This window comes from Brienomyrus brachyistius, chromosome 15 (assembly GCF_023856365.1).
Source record: "Brienomyrus brachyistius isolate T26 chromosome 15, BBRACH_0.4, whole genome shotgun sequence".
In the NCBI taxonomy this organism is placed as follows: domain Eukaryota; kingdom Metazoa; phylum Chordata; class Actinopteri; order Osteoglossiformes; family Mormyridae; genus Brienomyrus; species Brienomyrus brachyistius.
In genome coordinates, this window is record NC_064547.1 from 476,071 (window position 1) to 490,578 (window position 14,508).

At 46.2% G+C, this 14,508-nt stretch overlaps 1 protein-coding gene across 1 annotated transcript in view; it reads right to left on the reverse strand.

Moving 5' to 3' along the window:
- The window catches only part of wdr18 (WD repeat domain 18), a 61,073-nt gene that overhangs the window by 17,319 nt on the left and 29,246 nt on the right, over positions 1-14,508 (reverse strand). Inside the window, exons 6-7 of the mRNA XM_048975801.1 lie at positions 13,519-13,583; positions 12,290-12,414 (exon numbers count right to left, since the gene is read on the reverse strand). Coding sequence (XP_048831758.1) covers positions 12,290-12,414; positions 13,519-13,583 — 190 coding nt within the window. The remainder of the gene's footprint in view (positions 1-12,289; positions 12,415-13,518; positions 13,584-14,508) is intronic.

A 14,508-nucleotide genomic window follows, 5' to 3' on the forward strand; every position in this document is an offset into this window, starting at 1 on the left:
TGTGACTCTGAAGTAAACACCGCGAGCACACGTAACGCAGGAGCTGCGAGAGACGGGTCGTGAGGCTACTTATAATTGCCACTGTAACCAGAAAGGCTCTGCTGGGACGGCTGCTGCCATGCATTAAGCCAACATGCTCCTAATCCAATCTCTGGCTCACCAGAGGTTCAGAGAACGAGGCCTCAGTTCGGCTGTGTTCTGTGAAGCCCGTGGCATGACTCAATTATCAGCGGACCTCCTGCTTGCATTTGTATAAACATGCAGTACATATACGGACTTCAGAATCATCTAGCCATCAGAAAAAGGATGAAATAGGAAGTGAGAGCCATGATAAGCTTGTAAGTGAGCTGCACGATGCGTCTGATGTTAGTATAGCTCATTTAACCTTATTGTCTTGAATATGAAAGTACTAAAATTGGTTTAAAATGCAGAATGAGAAGGTATAATCCAGAAGCTTTAATAAGTGACAAGACATACACGTCACGGAGCGCTAAAGTGCACGGTGACACCTGGCCCCCGCCGACAGGAGATTACCCCCCCCTGTGAAGACAGCTCATTCTTTCTGATTATCTCAGAGATTAGGACATTTAGTATTATACACAAAGACAGCCAACAACATTCTTTTGAAACTTTTTGCATGACCATTTTCTAAGCTATTGCTAAAGGTGAATAATTATCCATCCATCCATCAGCCATCATTCATCCATCACCCATCATCCATCCATCCATCCGCTGTACCCGCTTGTCTTATAATTATTTACGAAACAATATTATTCCACCAGAAGCCCACTAGGCCACTTTCACTGGGCAGCTAAGTGACCAAGATGGACAGTTTGCTGTTGATCTTGTTACCTCTAAGCAGGTGTCACGGAGCCCCTGCCTGCCCGTCTGACTCATCGGTGCAGGAAAGCGTGAGTCTCTCAGTCCACTGAAGCACTGACTAAGGGCAGCTCCAGCTACAGTCCAGCCTTTCTCCTCAAGACAGAGAGGTTCATTTCCTGCCGTCTGGGAAACGCGGCAGAGGCTGAATTGAGGTGCTATCTGATGAACGGGAGCAGCAGCCAGGAATCAGATGGCGTCACACACACAGTGCCAATCTGCCTGCCCATTTCTCACTAGATTGCACTGAGATTGTATCCTTTGATGGTGATTCAACCCAAACTGCATGAAAAAAAACTTAATACATGAAAGACTCTTAATGAATGACCTCCTGATGGGTTTTCTAATGGCCAACCACAATTAATGACTTTTTTTTTTGGAACACCAATACACTAGCCATTAAACCAATACCACTTTCCCACCTCCGTACCTCTTCTATTTTCAAGTTTCTTCTACTAAATACCCAGCACATAGCCTATGCCGCAGATCAGACTGATTTTTGACATCACATTTTAAGAGCCTTATAGTGCATATTCCCATATTACTTCACATTTTGAGAATCACTCTCTACAGCTGTGAATTTCCATTTCCATTACGCTGACATTACACATTTAAATAGCTTGCAAGGTGTCTCCCGTGTTCCCCAATCATTTCCCTTCAAATGAACTCAAGTTCCGTGATTCTTAAACTCGCTGTCTTCGTATTTCTGCAGCCCTGCTATCTGGTCTCTCTTACTGTACGAAGTTGTTTGAAGAAGCTTCGGGAAGTTCTGCCTTGGGAGGAAAAGAGCCCCTTCGCAGAGTGTGCTAGATGCCTCCGAAAACAGCTCTGCATTATAAACAAGACTCTACTACGCTTTTTTTTTTTTAAAAAAAGATGGAACGCACTGCATCCGTAAAGCTTGCATGCCAAAAAACTCCTTAGAGGTTGTTCACTCTCATAAAATACCACTAGTTGTGTTGTTTTGTCAATTTGCCTTGGATGTGGACTTCTAGAACATTCTGTGTAACCCATCTATGATGTTCCCTTCTAAAACACCCATCCATCCCAATCCAACAGCAAGAAAGCTTTAATAACTGCTCCCCTGTGCATGATCAGTCGGTAATTAGCAGAGCCTTAATGCTGATTCCGAGCGGCGTCCCTCAGGGCTCAGTTCTGGGGCCTTTTGCTCCTCTCACCATCTGGAACCACATGCATTACTATCTGAGAGACAGCTTTGCAGCTGTCAGAAAACCATGGTGAGAATCAGGTCACATCTTAATGACATGGGCTGCTGGGGACGCCCGTGCAGTTATCTAAATAAAACAGATGACAATGCAGAAACTGTTTATAAAGCCGGAATGTAGGTCATTCGGTCCCTTCAAATTAGCTTATTAAGTGTCTTTGGCAGGCAGCACAGTGGCTCAGGGACAGCAGTGCTGCCTCACACCTTCAGGGTCAGGGGTTTGCATGCAGTTTGCATGCCAGAATGTACCCTCTGCCGCCTCGGATAGGCTACTGGCCTTCCTGTGACCCTAGAGGGTGGATGGATGGAACAAAATTCACCCCGTTCCACGAATGGTGAATATTTCTGCAAATAACATCTCAACTCGAAGCTTTGTTTGTGGGGAATTAAAATTCCCATATGCAACTAAATGTTCAGAACGCAGTGGCAGTGAACCAGGCCTAAGTTCCTATTAAAAGTAAAAGAGTGACAACATTTTAACATAATTTATAGTTAAGGATTTGAATATAAAAACTGCAACTAACTGAGAACATTAAGAGCCACATTTGTCAAGGTGCTACACTTTAACGATCATAAACGTTTGAAAACCACTAAATAGGATTATATAGTCAGGAAGAATTTAACATGGACATGCTCATTTGCTTGGTGCCGAACATAAAAGCAATCAGCCAGGCATGTGGAATTAGCAAGGACAGGCATTCGCCCGTGCATCCGCTCATGACTACACTACAGCCGTTCATTCTACCAACACCATCCAGCCACATCTTCACATAAAGAATGGATTTTTATTCATAATTAACATTATTATTAAGTTAGACGGTTACTGACATCTCTTCTATTCCCATGACACTTCTGAGGATCCTTTAAAGCATCGTCAAAATTTCGAGTGAACATGAAATATGAAAAACTTTCAACGACAGCCCTTCGAAACAGGAAACACTTCAGGATTAAAGTATCTCCATGTCAAAAAGTGAAATGAACTTAAGTGAGGCTTTATTTGCTATCTGCAGTTTGCAAATATGCCACCTTGCTCTCCTGTGAGAGACAGTGACACAATGAGACACACACAGACATGCATACAGAGACAGACACTCACACACACATACACTCATGCAAGGGAATCTTGGGGTCACATTATTGTAGCAGGGGAGAGACCTGAGATTTAGAGTTGGCTGCAAGCAGGACATGCAAACAGATGAACAGCCCTTTTACACACACACACCAACACATACGAATATATAGGCATACAAACGGAAAGACACGCACACACACGCACAGACAGGCACACACACGCACATACAGCTGGGAGTGAAACATGGGGTCTGAGAGCAGTGTTAGACCATTTATCCGGCACCCACAGAGCATTTATAGGTGTAAGCAAATCCACTCTCACCATTTTGTACTAGTCCACACCATAACCCAAGGCTACTAATCCTGTCCACTGCTCTCTAACTAACCTGCTACCCAACCTGCTCTCCGTCTAACCTGCTAGTCAACCTGCTCACCAGCAAACACGCCATCTAACCTGCCATACAACCCGCTTTCCATCCAACCTGCTCTCCATCCAACCGGCTCCATTGTTAATGCTGTGGGTAGAAGCCTACCTCCCCCCCGCCCGCCCGCCAGCCAGCCAGCCCGCCAGCCAGCCAGCCAGCCAGCCAGCCAGCCAGACAGACAGCCAGACAGCCCAACAGCCCAGGATGCACTGTAGCTGATTACTCCCCTAAGGCCGTGAATGGGCCATTACCCGGACAGGCCTCCTCAGGATGCTTTCTTCAGATAAGAAACTGAAGAGAAACTGCAAAGCGGATATCTGTTATTGGATTGGATCGGATTCCCCACCCACAGAGTGCCAGCACATAACGGCTATGCAGAGTGCAGATGAAGGGAATCCCAGGGTCACATCATTATGGCAGAGTTTGCATCATTGCAGGGGCGAGACATGAGATTTAGGGTCTGGATCATGCAGCAACCAGGACAAGCAAACAGATAAGCAGCCCATTTACCTTTAAACCATAAAAACCATCATTTTTATCACCACTAGGGAGTATGTCATGTCATGTCGGAAATCTAGCATAATGTTCACTAAAGATATGTGATGGACACTATATAAACAACTGGTTCTCGAGGTCTTGTTTTAACTAATGCCCTTTATGGACTTCGTTACTAAACCATAATCATAGTGAGGCTTATTAGCCATGTAAGGTCACACCCATAAGGAATTCCACTTGCTGCTCACACTGACAGACAGCAAACAGGAGTCACTAAATCGGCACCTCCGACGATAAGATAGACTAGCGGCAGTGCGGCAGCTTTAGCTGACCCACGGCACGCCCTCAGCCTCCTTCAGGGGGAGGCAGCTCGGCCTGCATGCAAAGGGAGCAAAGGGAGCCTTTAAGTTCCAATCCAGTGAGTGACCATGGGATCTTAAGGCCAGTCTTTGAAGACTCGCACTTCACCATGTGGGGACACTCAGCTCCCTGGCCTCGGGAGCCCATGCCACCCTCACCACCCATTGCTGCCACTCTGTGTTACTGTCAATCTCACTGCCAGTGTTGGTGTAATTGTCAATCACACTTCCACTCTCGGTGTCATTGTCAATCTCACTACCAGTGTCACTGCCCTTCTCACTGCTACTTTAAGTATCACTGTCAATTTCACAGCCACTCTCACCATCATCCTCACAGCTACTATCACTACCAATCTCACTGTTACTCTCATTGCCACTGTCATTGCTACTCTCACTGACATTGTCAGTGCCACTGTCACTGCTACTCTCACTGACATTGTCAGTGCCACTGTCACTGCTACTCTCTCTGTCACTGTGTCACCGCGACCCTCACTGCCACTATCAATCTACTGCCACTATCTGTGTCACTCTCACTCTCACTGCAGTCCTCACTGTCAGCCTTGCTGTCACACTTCATCAGTGACAGTGAGAGCAATAAATAGCATAGAGTCACTGGAAAGTGACTGAGACTCAGGCCTCACTCCTAGCCCAAAAACGCGGTTCCTCCAAGCCCCCCCACCACCAGAATGCATAGGCAGTACAGCAGTGCAAGCTGCCATGATCACAAGAGCCTAAAAACCAATTCATTAGCTTATTCTTCACACTTTACTGCTGGGCTGCTCTCGCCACCTTTGATAAATGACTTAACAGCTTTGTGGTGAGACTTTGCTCTGCAGGATTTCATTATGCAGAGCGGGGGAGGGGGCACCCCACTAGAGGATAGCTTCCTGATAGCCAAATCATTTCCTCGGTATAGGTGCAACCCGCTCTGAGCCTCTGGGAGGTGGTCAGGGTGAGGTTGCCGCCCATGACGGGGAGGACCCCCCCCCCCCCCCCCCGAGCAGGAATTGGGTGTGTAAACCCGGCGGGACGCGCTAGGGGGCCCAGAGAGGCACACGCAAAAATAAACGGGAACAAAGAAATGAGTGTAATAATGAAGCTTGAAAGCAGCTTTGTGCAGAAGTACCTGCTCTCCGTGTTCTCTTCACAAAGCCGGGGAGGGCAGAGGCTGTCCATCTCAGTGGTGACTGAGGAGAATGTGCTCTATGTGGGGGGGGGGCATAAAGCAGGCGCCCCCAAGCTCATCATGCCTGCAGTCACACGTTCACACAGTGTTGTTTATTATTCAGTAGACGTGCATCAGTTTTGCATGTCACTATAACATCCTGTATGCATGACGTAATGCGTTTCCTTTGGGTACCAGTAAGCACAAATAGGCATTTCACTGGTGCTCAGCTTCTACACTACATTTATACCACATCACTTACCTTCCCTTACAAGACTCATTCATGTTTCAGATGGACAATATCCCAGTAATAATTTTAGAGCAGGGCCAGGCGAGGCACTGGTCAGCTTGACAGGAGTTCCGTCAGAGCATGGGAGGACAGTTAAGGCGTGGGGGGACAGTCAAACACCCTGCACCCCAAAAACACTGTTAAATCTCCTGGTGGCCCCTTCACCATTTACCTCATTTGCTTACAGTTTAAGCACCAGCACTCTCCAGATCAGAACCCCCCCCCCCCCACCCCGCAGAGAGCAGCACTACGACTGGGAGGTGTACCCCCCCTCCCACCAGCGAAATATACCGAAAGAAACTCGAACAAAGAAAGGGAAATGGTTAAACCCACGCAGCCAAGGACCACATGGAGAAGCGTAAAAGCTGTTAGAGCCGCACATCATCACAGCCAGCTGACGTTCTCAATGACGATTTCTGGACTGTTCTAGCGTAGGAGTCCTACAGTTGTGTTCAAAATTATTCAACCCCCACTGAAATTGAGTGTTTTGGCCAGTTTGACATTGATTTTGATCATTTCAGTCATCTTGTTTACAATTAAATCAGAGGCACTTGTAAGTCAGACAAATATAACATAACATTTATAATGAAATAACCACAAATGTCTTTTCTGTGCTCACATCATTATCAGTTTTATTCAACCCCCAAGTGACATTCATTCTTAGTACTTAGTACAACATCCTTTTCCAGTTATAACAGCTTTTAAACGTGAAGCATATCTTGACACAAGTGTCTTGCAGCGATCTACGGGTATCTTAGCCCATTCTTCATGGGCAAAAGCCTCCAGTTCAGTCACATTCTTAGGCTTGCGTACTGCAACTGCTTTCTTTAAGTCCCACCAGAGGTTCTCAATCGGATTTAAGTCTGGTGACTGCGATGGCCACTCCAAAATGTTCCAGCCTTTATTCTGCAACCATGCTCTAGTGGACTTGGAGGTATGCTTGGGATCATTGTCCTGTTGAAAGGTCCAACGTCTCCCAAGCCTCAGGTTTGTGACGGACTGCATCACATTTTCTTCCAATATCTCCTGGTACTGAAGGGAATTCATGGTACCTTGCACACGCTGAAGCTTCCCTGTACCTGCAGAAGCAAAACAGCCCCAAAGCATGATTGACCCCCCGCCATGCTTCACAGGAGGCAAGGTGTTCTTTTCTTCATAGGCCTTGTTCTTCCTCCTCCAAACATAGCGTTGATCCACGGGCCCAAACAGTTCTAATTTTGTTTCATCAGTCCACAGAACACTATCCCAAAACTTTTGTGGTTTGTCCACATGACTTTTGGCATACTGCAGTCGACTCTTCTTATTCTTTGGAGACAGCAAAGGGGTGCGCCTAGGAGTTCTGGCATGGAGGCCTTCATTACGCAGGGTGCGCCTTATTGTCTGAGCTGAAACTTCAGTACCCGCATCTGACAAATCTTTTTTCAGTTCCTCAGCAGTCACACGGGGACTTTTCTCCACTTTGCGCTTCAGGTAGCGCACAGCAGTCGAAGTCAGCATCTTCTTTCTGCCACGACCAGGTAGCGTTTCAACAGTGCCCTTTGCCTTGAATTTGCGAATGATGCTTCCTATGGTGTCTCTTGGAATGTTTAACATCTTTGCAATCTTCTTATAGCCATTGCCCTTCCTGTGAAGAGAAATCACCTCTTCTCTTGTCTTCCTGGACCATTCTCTTCACTTCACCATGTTTGTAAACACACCAGTAAATGTCTAGAAGGAGCTGAGTATCACAGTAATTTTAAATCTGCCTAATTGGTGCTTATTATGCTTGATTGCTGCTCGTTGACATCCACAGGTGTTTCCAATATCTGATCGAAAACACTTGAATGAACCTCTGTTCTTAAGAGTGGTAGCCTTTAAGGAATTGAATAATTGTGTCAATGAAGAAATCACAAAAAGACATTTAATACTGTTTTACAAAAACAATTGATGTCATTTTAGTTGCATTTGGTTCTTTAAAAAGACCTTGTAAGATTTCATTCTGAACACAATTACAAATTCCCTAAAACCCTTTACAGCATTGGGGCTTGAATAATTTTGAACACAACTGTATGACGGACCACAAAGTGTATGTCTCATCCTCATACGGCGAAGCCATTCACAATCACCCCCCCCCAAATAAATAAGACAATGGAAGCAGAGGCTCCATGCTTCCCCAGTCAGGGTAACACACAGCTGGTGATGCAGGGCTTTGGCCCTTTATGGCAAAATAAACAATAAAACATCCTGTGCTGATAATCAATATTTGTGTTTGCAGTTAATTGAAATTTTTTAACTCAGTTTTTAATAAACTATCTCCACTTAGCTGAAAGGGCACGCTGCCACAGGCAATGTTTGCACTTCGTGAAACAAGGAAACCGTAAAAGCCTCAGTAGAGTCAATGTGAACTGGAATATATTCCAAGAGTATTTCTCACTCCATTCGTCTATACTTTGCTCGCATACTGCTGGATGCTAACTATCACATCACTGTTAATCCTTTTAGATATTTTACAAAACAGCCATGGAAAAAATGAAGATCATACAAGCATAAATGACTAAAGTGTTTTGCTGTGTTTTCAATGGACTGTTGGGATGACTGAACCTAGTTCCTGCCTTCTGTTCCTTGGTACGGTTACAGTGAGGACAGCAGGCTGCCTTCATCTTTTCAGGCAAACTTCAGCAAGACCTCTTAATACACCAGAAATCTAATATCAAGCCAACTTTCTATCAGGATAGTTACTAGGTGGAGCTGGGGGTTCAAAAAATGTCAGCTGGATACATCCTCGATCTGCAATTCACCGAAAGCAAGAACTTCAAACGAGTCACAGGGGAGCGCCCTAAACTTACAAGGAAAGAATGTGCGTGATTCTGTCAGAAGACAGCTGGAGCGCCTACAGAGAAACACAGCAGGCCTTGACTCTGTGCTACTTTTAAATGTATGTAAACAGAATTCATCTAGCAAACAGGGCTGAAAAGGTTAACATGAATAAACAGGGCTCACTGCACTTCGCTGAAGGGTGCTTCCACCAGAAGATCAAAGATACTGTGTCAAATTACGAGAGGAAACTGATGAGAGGAGGTTACGATTGAAGGGGAAACCCAGCAAGCCAAAGCTGGTCTAGGGAGGCAAACACCGCTTCCGAGTGCCAGAAGCAGGGGGTTAGGACCAGCAAAACAAGCACTCCCCAGAAGAGGAAGGTGCAGAAGATGCAGCAAGAGGAGCACTCCAGGTATCACTCTTCATGCAAGAGTAACACTCTTGACAGCAAGTGAACTGGCCAAAGCAGCTACACAGACAGATCATACTCAACCTGAAGGCCTGTATCTGAAGACCAAGCAGCAGTGAAAGCAACTGAAGCATCCGAGGCCTCCTGCCGCTCCCAGCAGAGAGTGGCAAAGACTGCCATCTTCCCAGAATGCCATGCTCAGCATCTGAAGCATCTGAACCCCAAGAGTTGCTTGTCAGGGGCATCGCGCTCGGCCGTTCACAAATCAAGATTCCACACAATACCCAATACAAGACACCCAATAGTCCAGCGGCAGAAGCATAAAACCCCTGGATTTCGTGTTGAAACACATGACAGAGAGAACATGAAGAGGAGTGTCACTGACGCCAGATCAAGCCACCGTTCCATCAAAAGTCAACTCTGGAGTCGGTTAAGGCGCTGGCACGGTAAAATGTTTTGAAATGTGTGAAACAAATGTCGTTATCTCTGTCAGTACTCGTTACATATAGTCAAAAAATACACAATCAGAAAGCTGCATCTGCCTACTTTAAAACGTGTTTTCACAAATAACACAAATCAACATTTTTATAAAATACATGCAAATCACAACAGACCCCTTATTGGTTTGTCCTCTCAAGGCAGATTTTCTGAAGCGTGACAAACCTAAATAACACTTTTTGTGTATGTCAGACAGACTTGAAAAAATATCATTACAAATGTTACTGTGTCGTCTTTTTAACATGTGTACTCACCCCCACATAGAGCACTGTGGACACGCCCCCAAGCGTGAGCAACGGTACGTTCATTCATGGCGGAGATAAGCCCACGCGTGGAAACGACCAAGGATGACATTAAATGGCACATGAAATCAGGCAGGTTGTATTCGCTATTTTCACAACGGCATGCTCTCATTTTTCTGCCGAAGACGCTCTGCAGCAAGTTCAATTACTGTCCGACAGCGATGATGAAATTAACTCATCCTCCGAAGATTGTGACAGCAATGAGGATCGTTTTAAAGACAGGCACAAAACAAGCTCTTCTTAATAAAGCTAAAAGAATTCCTCATCCTGCCACACCTACTGCCTTCAACAAAGAAAGTACAAATTATACACGTTTTTGTCTCATCTCACACTGACATTCAGCACTAGACAGGCCCATTGACAGGCTGATTTGGGTATGGGGAGTTTCCCAGGTTAATATCATTCATATTCACAACAGCCACTTACCCAGGTAGACACAACTGAACAGAAACAGTGACACAATTAAGCAACATCTCTGTATTACACTGAAAAGAATTACTGAATAACTTTAATACAGTTGCATAAAGAAAGACTTTAATTTACTTTGCTAATTTGTGATTATTGGAATTATCCCAGCGAAAATCAGATTTGTAAACTGGATCATTTTGTAAAAACCTAAAAGAAAAATAAAACCATGGCAAAGAACTGCTATATTTTTGTAATCGTTTGTGCTAAAAACAAAAACATAGGTCACAGTGAAACATTATGTCCGGTGCTGCTGAAATTCACAGAAAAGTCAAAGCAAGTCACGGCATCTCAGAGGACCTTAGACCCCAGAGGGTTAATAAGAAAACAAATTAAAAGAAATGAAAGCCAACAAAGGAACAAAGAGCAAGGAACTGAAAGCCAAGGGTGAGGAGCAGAGGTGATCATAGGCTATAGGGACAGTAACTCCATGGGGGTGAAAGATGTAATTAAGGCTCTGAGCAGAAGACCTGGCAACATCGACCACAACCTAACAAAAACAGAAGTGAATGTAGGCAGATCCTGGATCAGTGGAGTTTAGCTGGCAAGGCAGATATAAGTTTGTTGGTGGGGGCATTACTGTCATTTCTAAAAGTTAGAGAGGCTAATACGAACGACATATCTGAGCTAAAAAGATGACCTGATCAAAGCAGGAACATAGTGAACTGGCTAGATATCATCAGATAACTTCAAGTTTTGAAATACTTCAAGTTAATACATGAAATCAATAATTCCCTGTCATTTAATGTAACAGTAATTAAATGTAATGGATTTAATTTAAACAATGCAGTCTTAAAGAGCACACATCCACCCTGGGCTGTCCTTTCACACATATTAATCATTCACTTCAATTGTTAAATGACAATTAAGATGAGAAATTAATCTTTCCCATGAATAATGGCCATCATCAAAGAGCCCTCTTTCTTCTCTCATGCTTCTTTTCCAAACGCCGCCCCCCCCCCCCCCCCCCCCCCCCCCGGACGGCTAGCCAGCCTAACAAGTCTGACTTCACTCTCCTCCCGCCCATTATGGCCGACCTGGACACTCCCCACCTCGTCAAACTCCCAAAGTGCATCTCTGTCCTCCATCTGCAGTTATTCTACGGCTCTGAAGGAGAGAACCACACACCATGCCCCAGCACCATCTGCATCCCACATGGATGCAGACGTGAACAGAGCAGAGGGTCTTCCTGTACCATGCTACCTGCTTTCCAGAGCATCTGAAAGCTCAAGCTCAGCACCATCCGCATCAACATGCCACACGAATCTGTTTGGTGAATATCTCAGTTTCTAAGTCAGGGTTGTAAGGTGACAGAACTCGACGTGGTCCATCCTGACACCCATGTAGCTAGGTTACATTTATGCAACATTTGTGATCACTGCTCCACTGGGTTTGCAGAGAATTCCACACTAACCTACAGACATTTTTGCCCAGAATGAAAAAGTCCGAAACATTTCTCCATTAGGAGATTTAAGAAGTTTTTCCTGACCACATTTCAGGATACAGAGAATGAACTTCTAAAGGTGGAGTTTTCTGCTTTGTAGTAATAAAATATGCAGCTGATGCATGGCATAGAGGCCCCTCATTGTAGCAGGCGAAGTATCAGTAGGACCCGAGACAGCTTCCAGTGTTAGATTTGACAGGGAAACTCAGCAGAAAAACATCTCAGCAGATGAAACAGGCAGTTCTCCCCTATATATACTTTTTTAAATGTTATTTCAAAAGCACAAGTGACAGATGGGCTCAGCATTTTCCACTTCATGAATTAAACAAAACAAGTTGCCAAGAGAATGCAGTATAACCAAGAGAGCCAGTGGCGGCCTGGAGGAACCCAGACTCGGACCCGGACTCTGAAGAGGGCGGCTCTGGCCCAGGCACGGCTCGCGAGCACGACACCCCCCTCCCACTCACCTTTCAGGCTGCTGATGCGGATGGTCTGCTTGCTCTGGATGTCCCACAGCCGAATGGTCTCATCGTGGGAGCCAGAGAGCAGGAGGGTGCCATCCATGGAGACGGAGAGGGAGGTGACCAGGTTTCTGGGGAAGAGAGACGGGGAGGGCCAGTCAGGGCCAGTCTGCGAGACGGGGAGGGCCAGTCAGGGCCAGTCTGCGAGACGGGGAGGGCCAGTCAGGGCCAGTCTGCGAGACTGGGAGGGCCAGTCAGGGCCGGTCTGCGAGACGGGGAGGGCCAGTCAGGGCCAGTCTGCGAGACGGGGAGGGCCAGTCAGGGCCAGTCTGCGAGACAGGGAGGGCCAGTCAGGGCCGGTCTGCGAGACTGGGAGGGCCAGTCAGGGCCGGTCTGCGAGACGGGGAGGGCCAGTCAGCTTCAGCAGGACCCCCCTGCCACTAGCCTCCTCACCCGCCCCACCCCACATCTGCCCTCTGAGCAGGAATTCCAGTCAGCATCACTAGCACATCAACTAGTTCAGCTATTCCACATTTCTGAAAAATTTCCCTCATGCAGTGGCTCAAACGTTCACAATCAGATCCCCTTTCAATCCAGATTTTTTATTGTTATAAAAACAAGACCGGGCACTCAGACGCTGGTTCGGCATCGTACTTCCAGGCACACACTGGAAAGTGTGCGAACCAACAGCAGAAGGCAGTGCGTGTAAACGCCCACTCCTGACCAAAGCTTGTAAGGATACAGGCATCCTTAGGAATTTGCAATGCAGATGTTGGCATTTGACTAATTGAAACACAAAAACTCCCTTTTTCCCTGCAGGCCAATCATCCTCCCTGATTCTGTGCACACAGACAGGAGCCTAATTACCCTGCGTTTGCCCAACAGCCATAATAATGAAAAACATTGTTTTCGGCGTTAAACAAAGCACGCAGCTCGCTCCGACTGCACATGGCCGTGCCCCCCCGGCTGTCCACAATACGCCCCTAATTCCCTGGCACCAGTACGGCGCGCCAGCCCACCCGCCTCTGTCAGCTCAGCCATCCTCTGTACCCTCCTGTCAGAACGCTATATCATGGGGCACGTCCTGCAAACATGCTTTTTGAAAGGGGCATTCAGCTCTATGTGGCTCCTGTCAGCCAGCGATTTTCCACAGCATCTTTGCAACTGCCAGTGATTTGGAAAAGAGGAGAAAGAAATTAAATCAAATAAGAGGGAGAGACTTAAGGGAAGAGTACCTGTGTCCTTTGAAAACCTGGCTGCCTTCATTATCCGACTGGAACGTCTTATCGCGGCTGACGTGCTGTCAAACAGAGGGGAAAAAATCATTAGGAGGCACGTTATAAGGGACCGGAGAAGAAGGAAGCAGACAGACGGACTAATGGCAGACAAGCCTTTCATTATCCGATCTGCTCACATATCGGCCATACAAAAACAAAACAATACAGGGGCAGGAAGGTCAGTGAGAGCCATCAATAGCAAAAACAGACTGAGGTTCAAGGGGCTCCAACATTAAGCTGTCAGTTTACGCTGAAGGAGAAATACACACGAGACCAGAGACACTCAAATATTTCCTGACAGTACCCAGCTGCTGCTGCCCAAACATTATACCCTGCGGTTTGTAAAGGGGTCATATAACTAATCAGAAAAATTATATACAACAAACATCTTGGGCTAATCTATTATAATAATATAAAAAGCTTTGGTTCGCTTTTTGTTAATATTGGTGTGCTGTTAAACTGCTTACTGTGGACAGGTGTGTCACTGTGCAGTTAAATTGCAGGCTAAGAGGTGCTAGCTGTGTCATGCCGATAAAGTGCATTACTGTGGATGTGCAGGTGAAGAGCGTCAGCCTTTGTGGGGGGGGGACATGAGGCCTTTACAGGGCACTGTCCCACAGTAAGCACCGGCAGCAGACCCTCTGATGTGTTAGGGCACAGAGCACACATGGATGGCAAGGAGACAGCCAGGCCCAGCCCAGAGACCAGCTGTGAAGAGGCAGGATAGAGGATATCTGTGTGAGACAGACATCGTCTGTACAATGAAGCATATGGAGGCTCCTGAGACGTATACTGCCTCCTGAATTTCGTGTGAACGGCCATTATGAAAAGGTGCACTTATCGACGGCCTGGGGGAGGGACGCTCTGGCCTCCACCATGACTGCTTTGCTGTGGATTAGGAACATTGACCTGGGACGTTTTACATGAAATAAACTCCAGGTTGCTCCT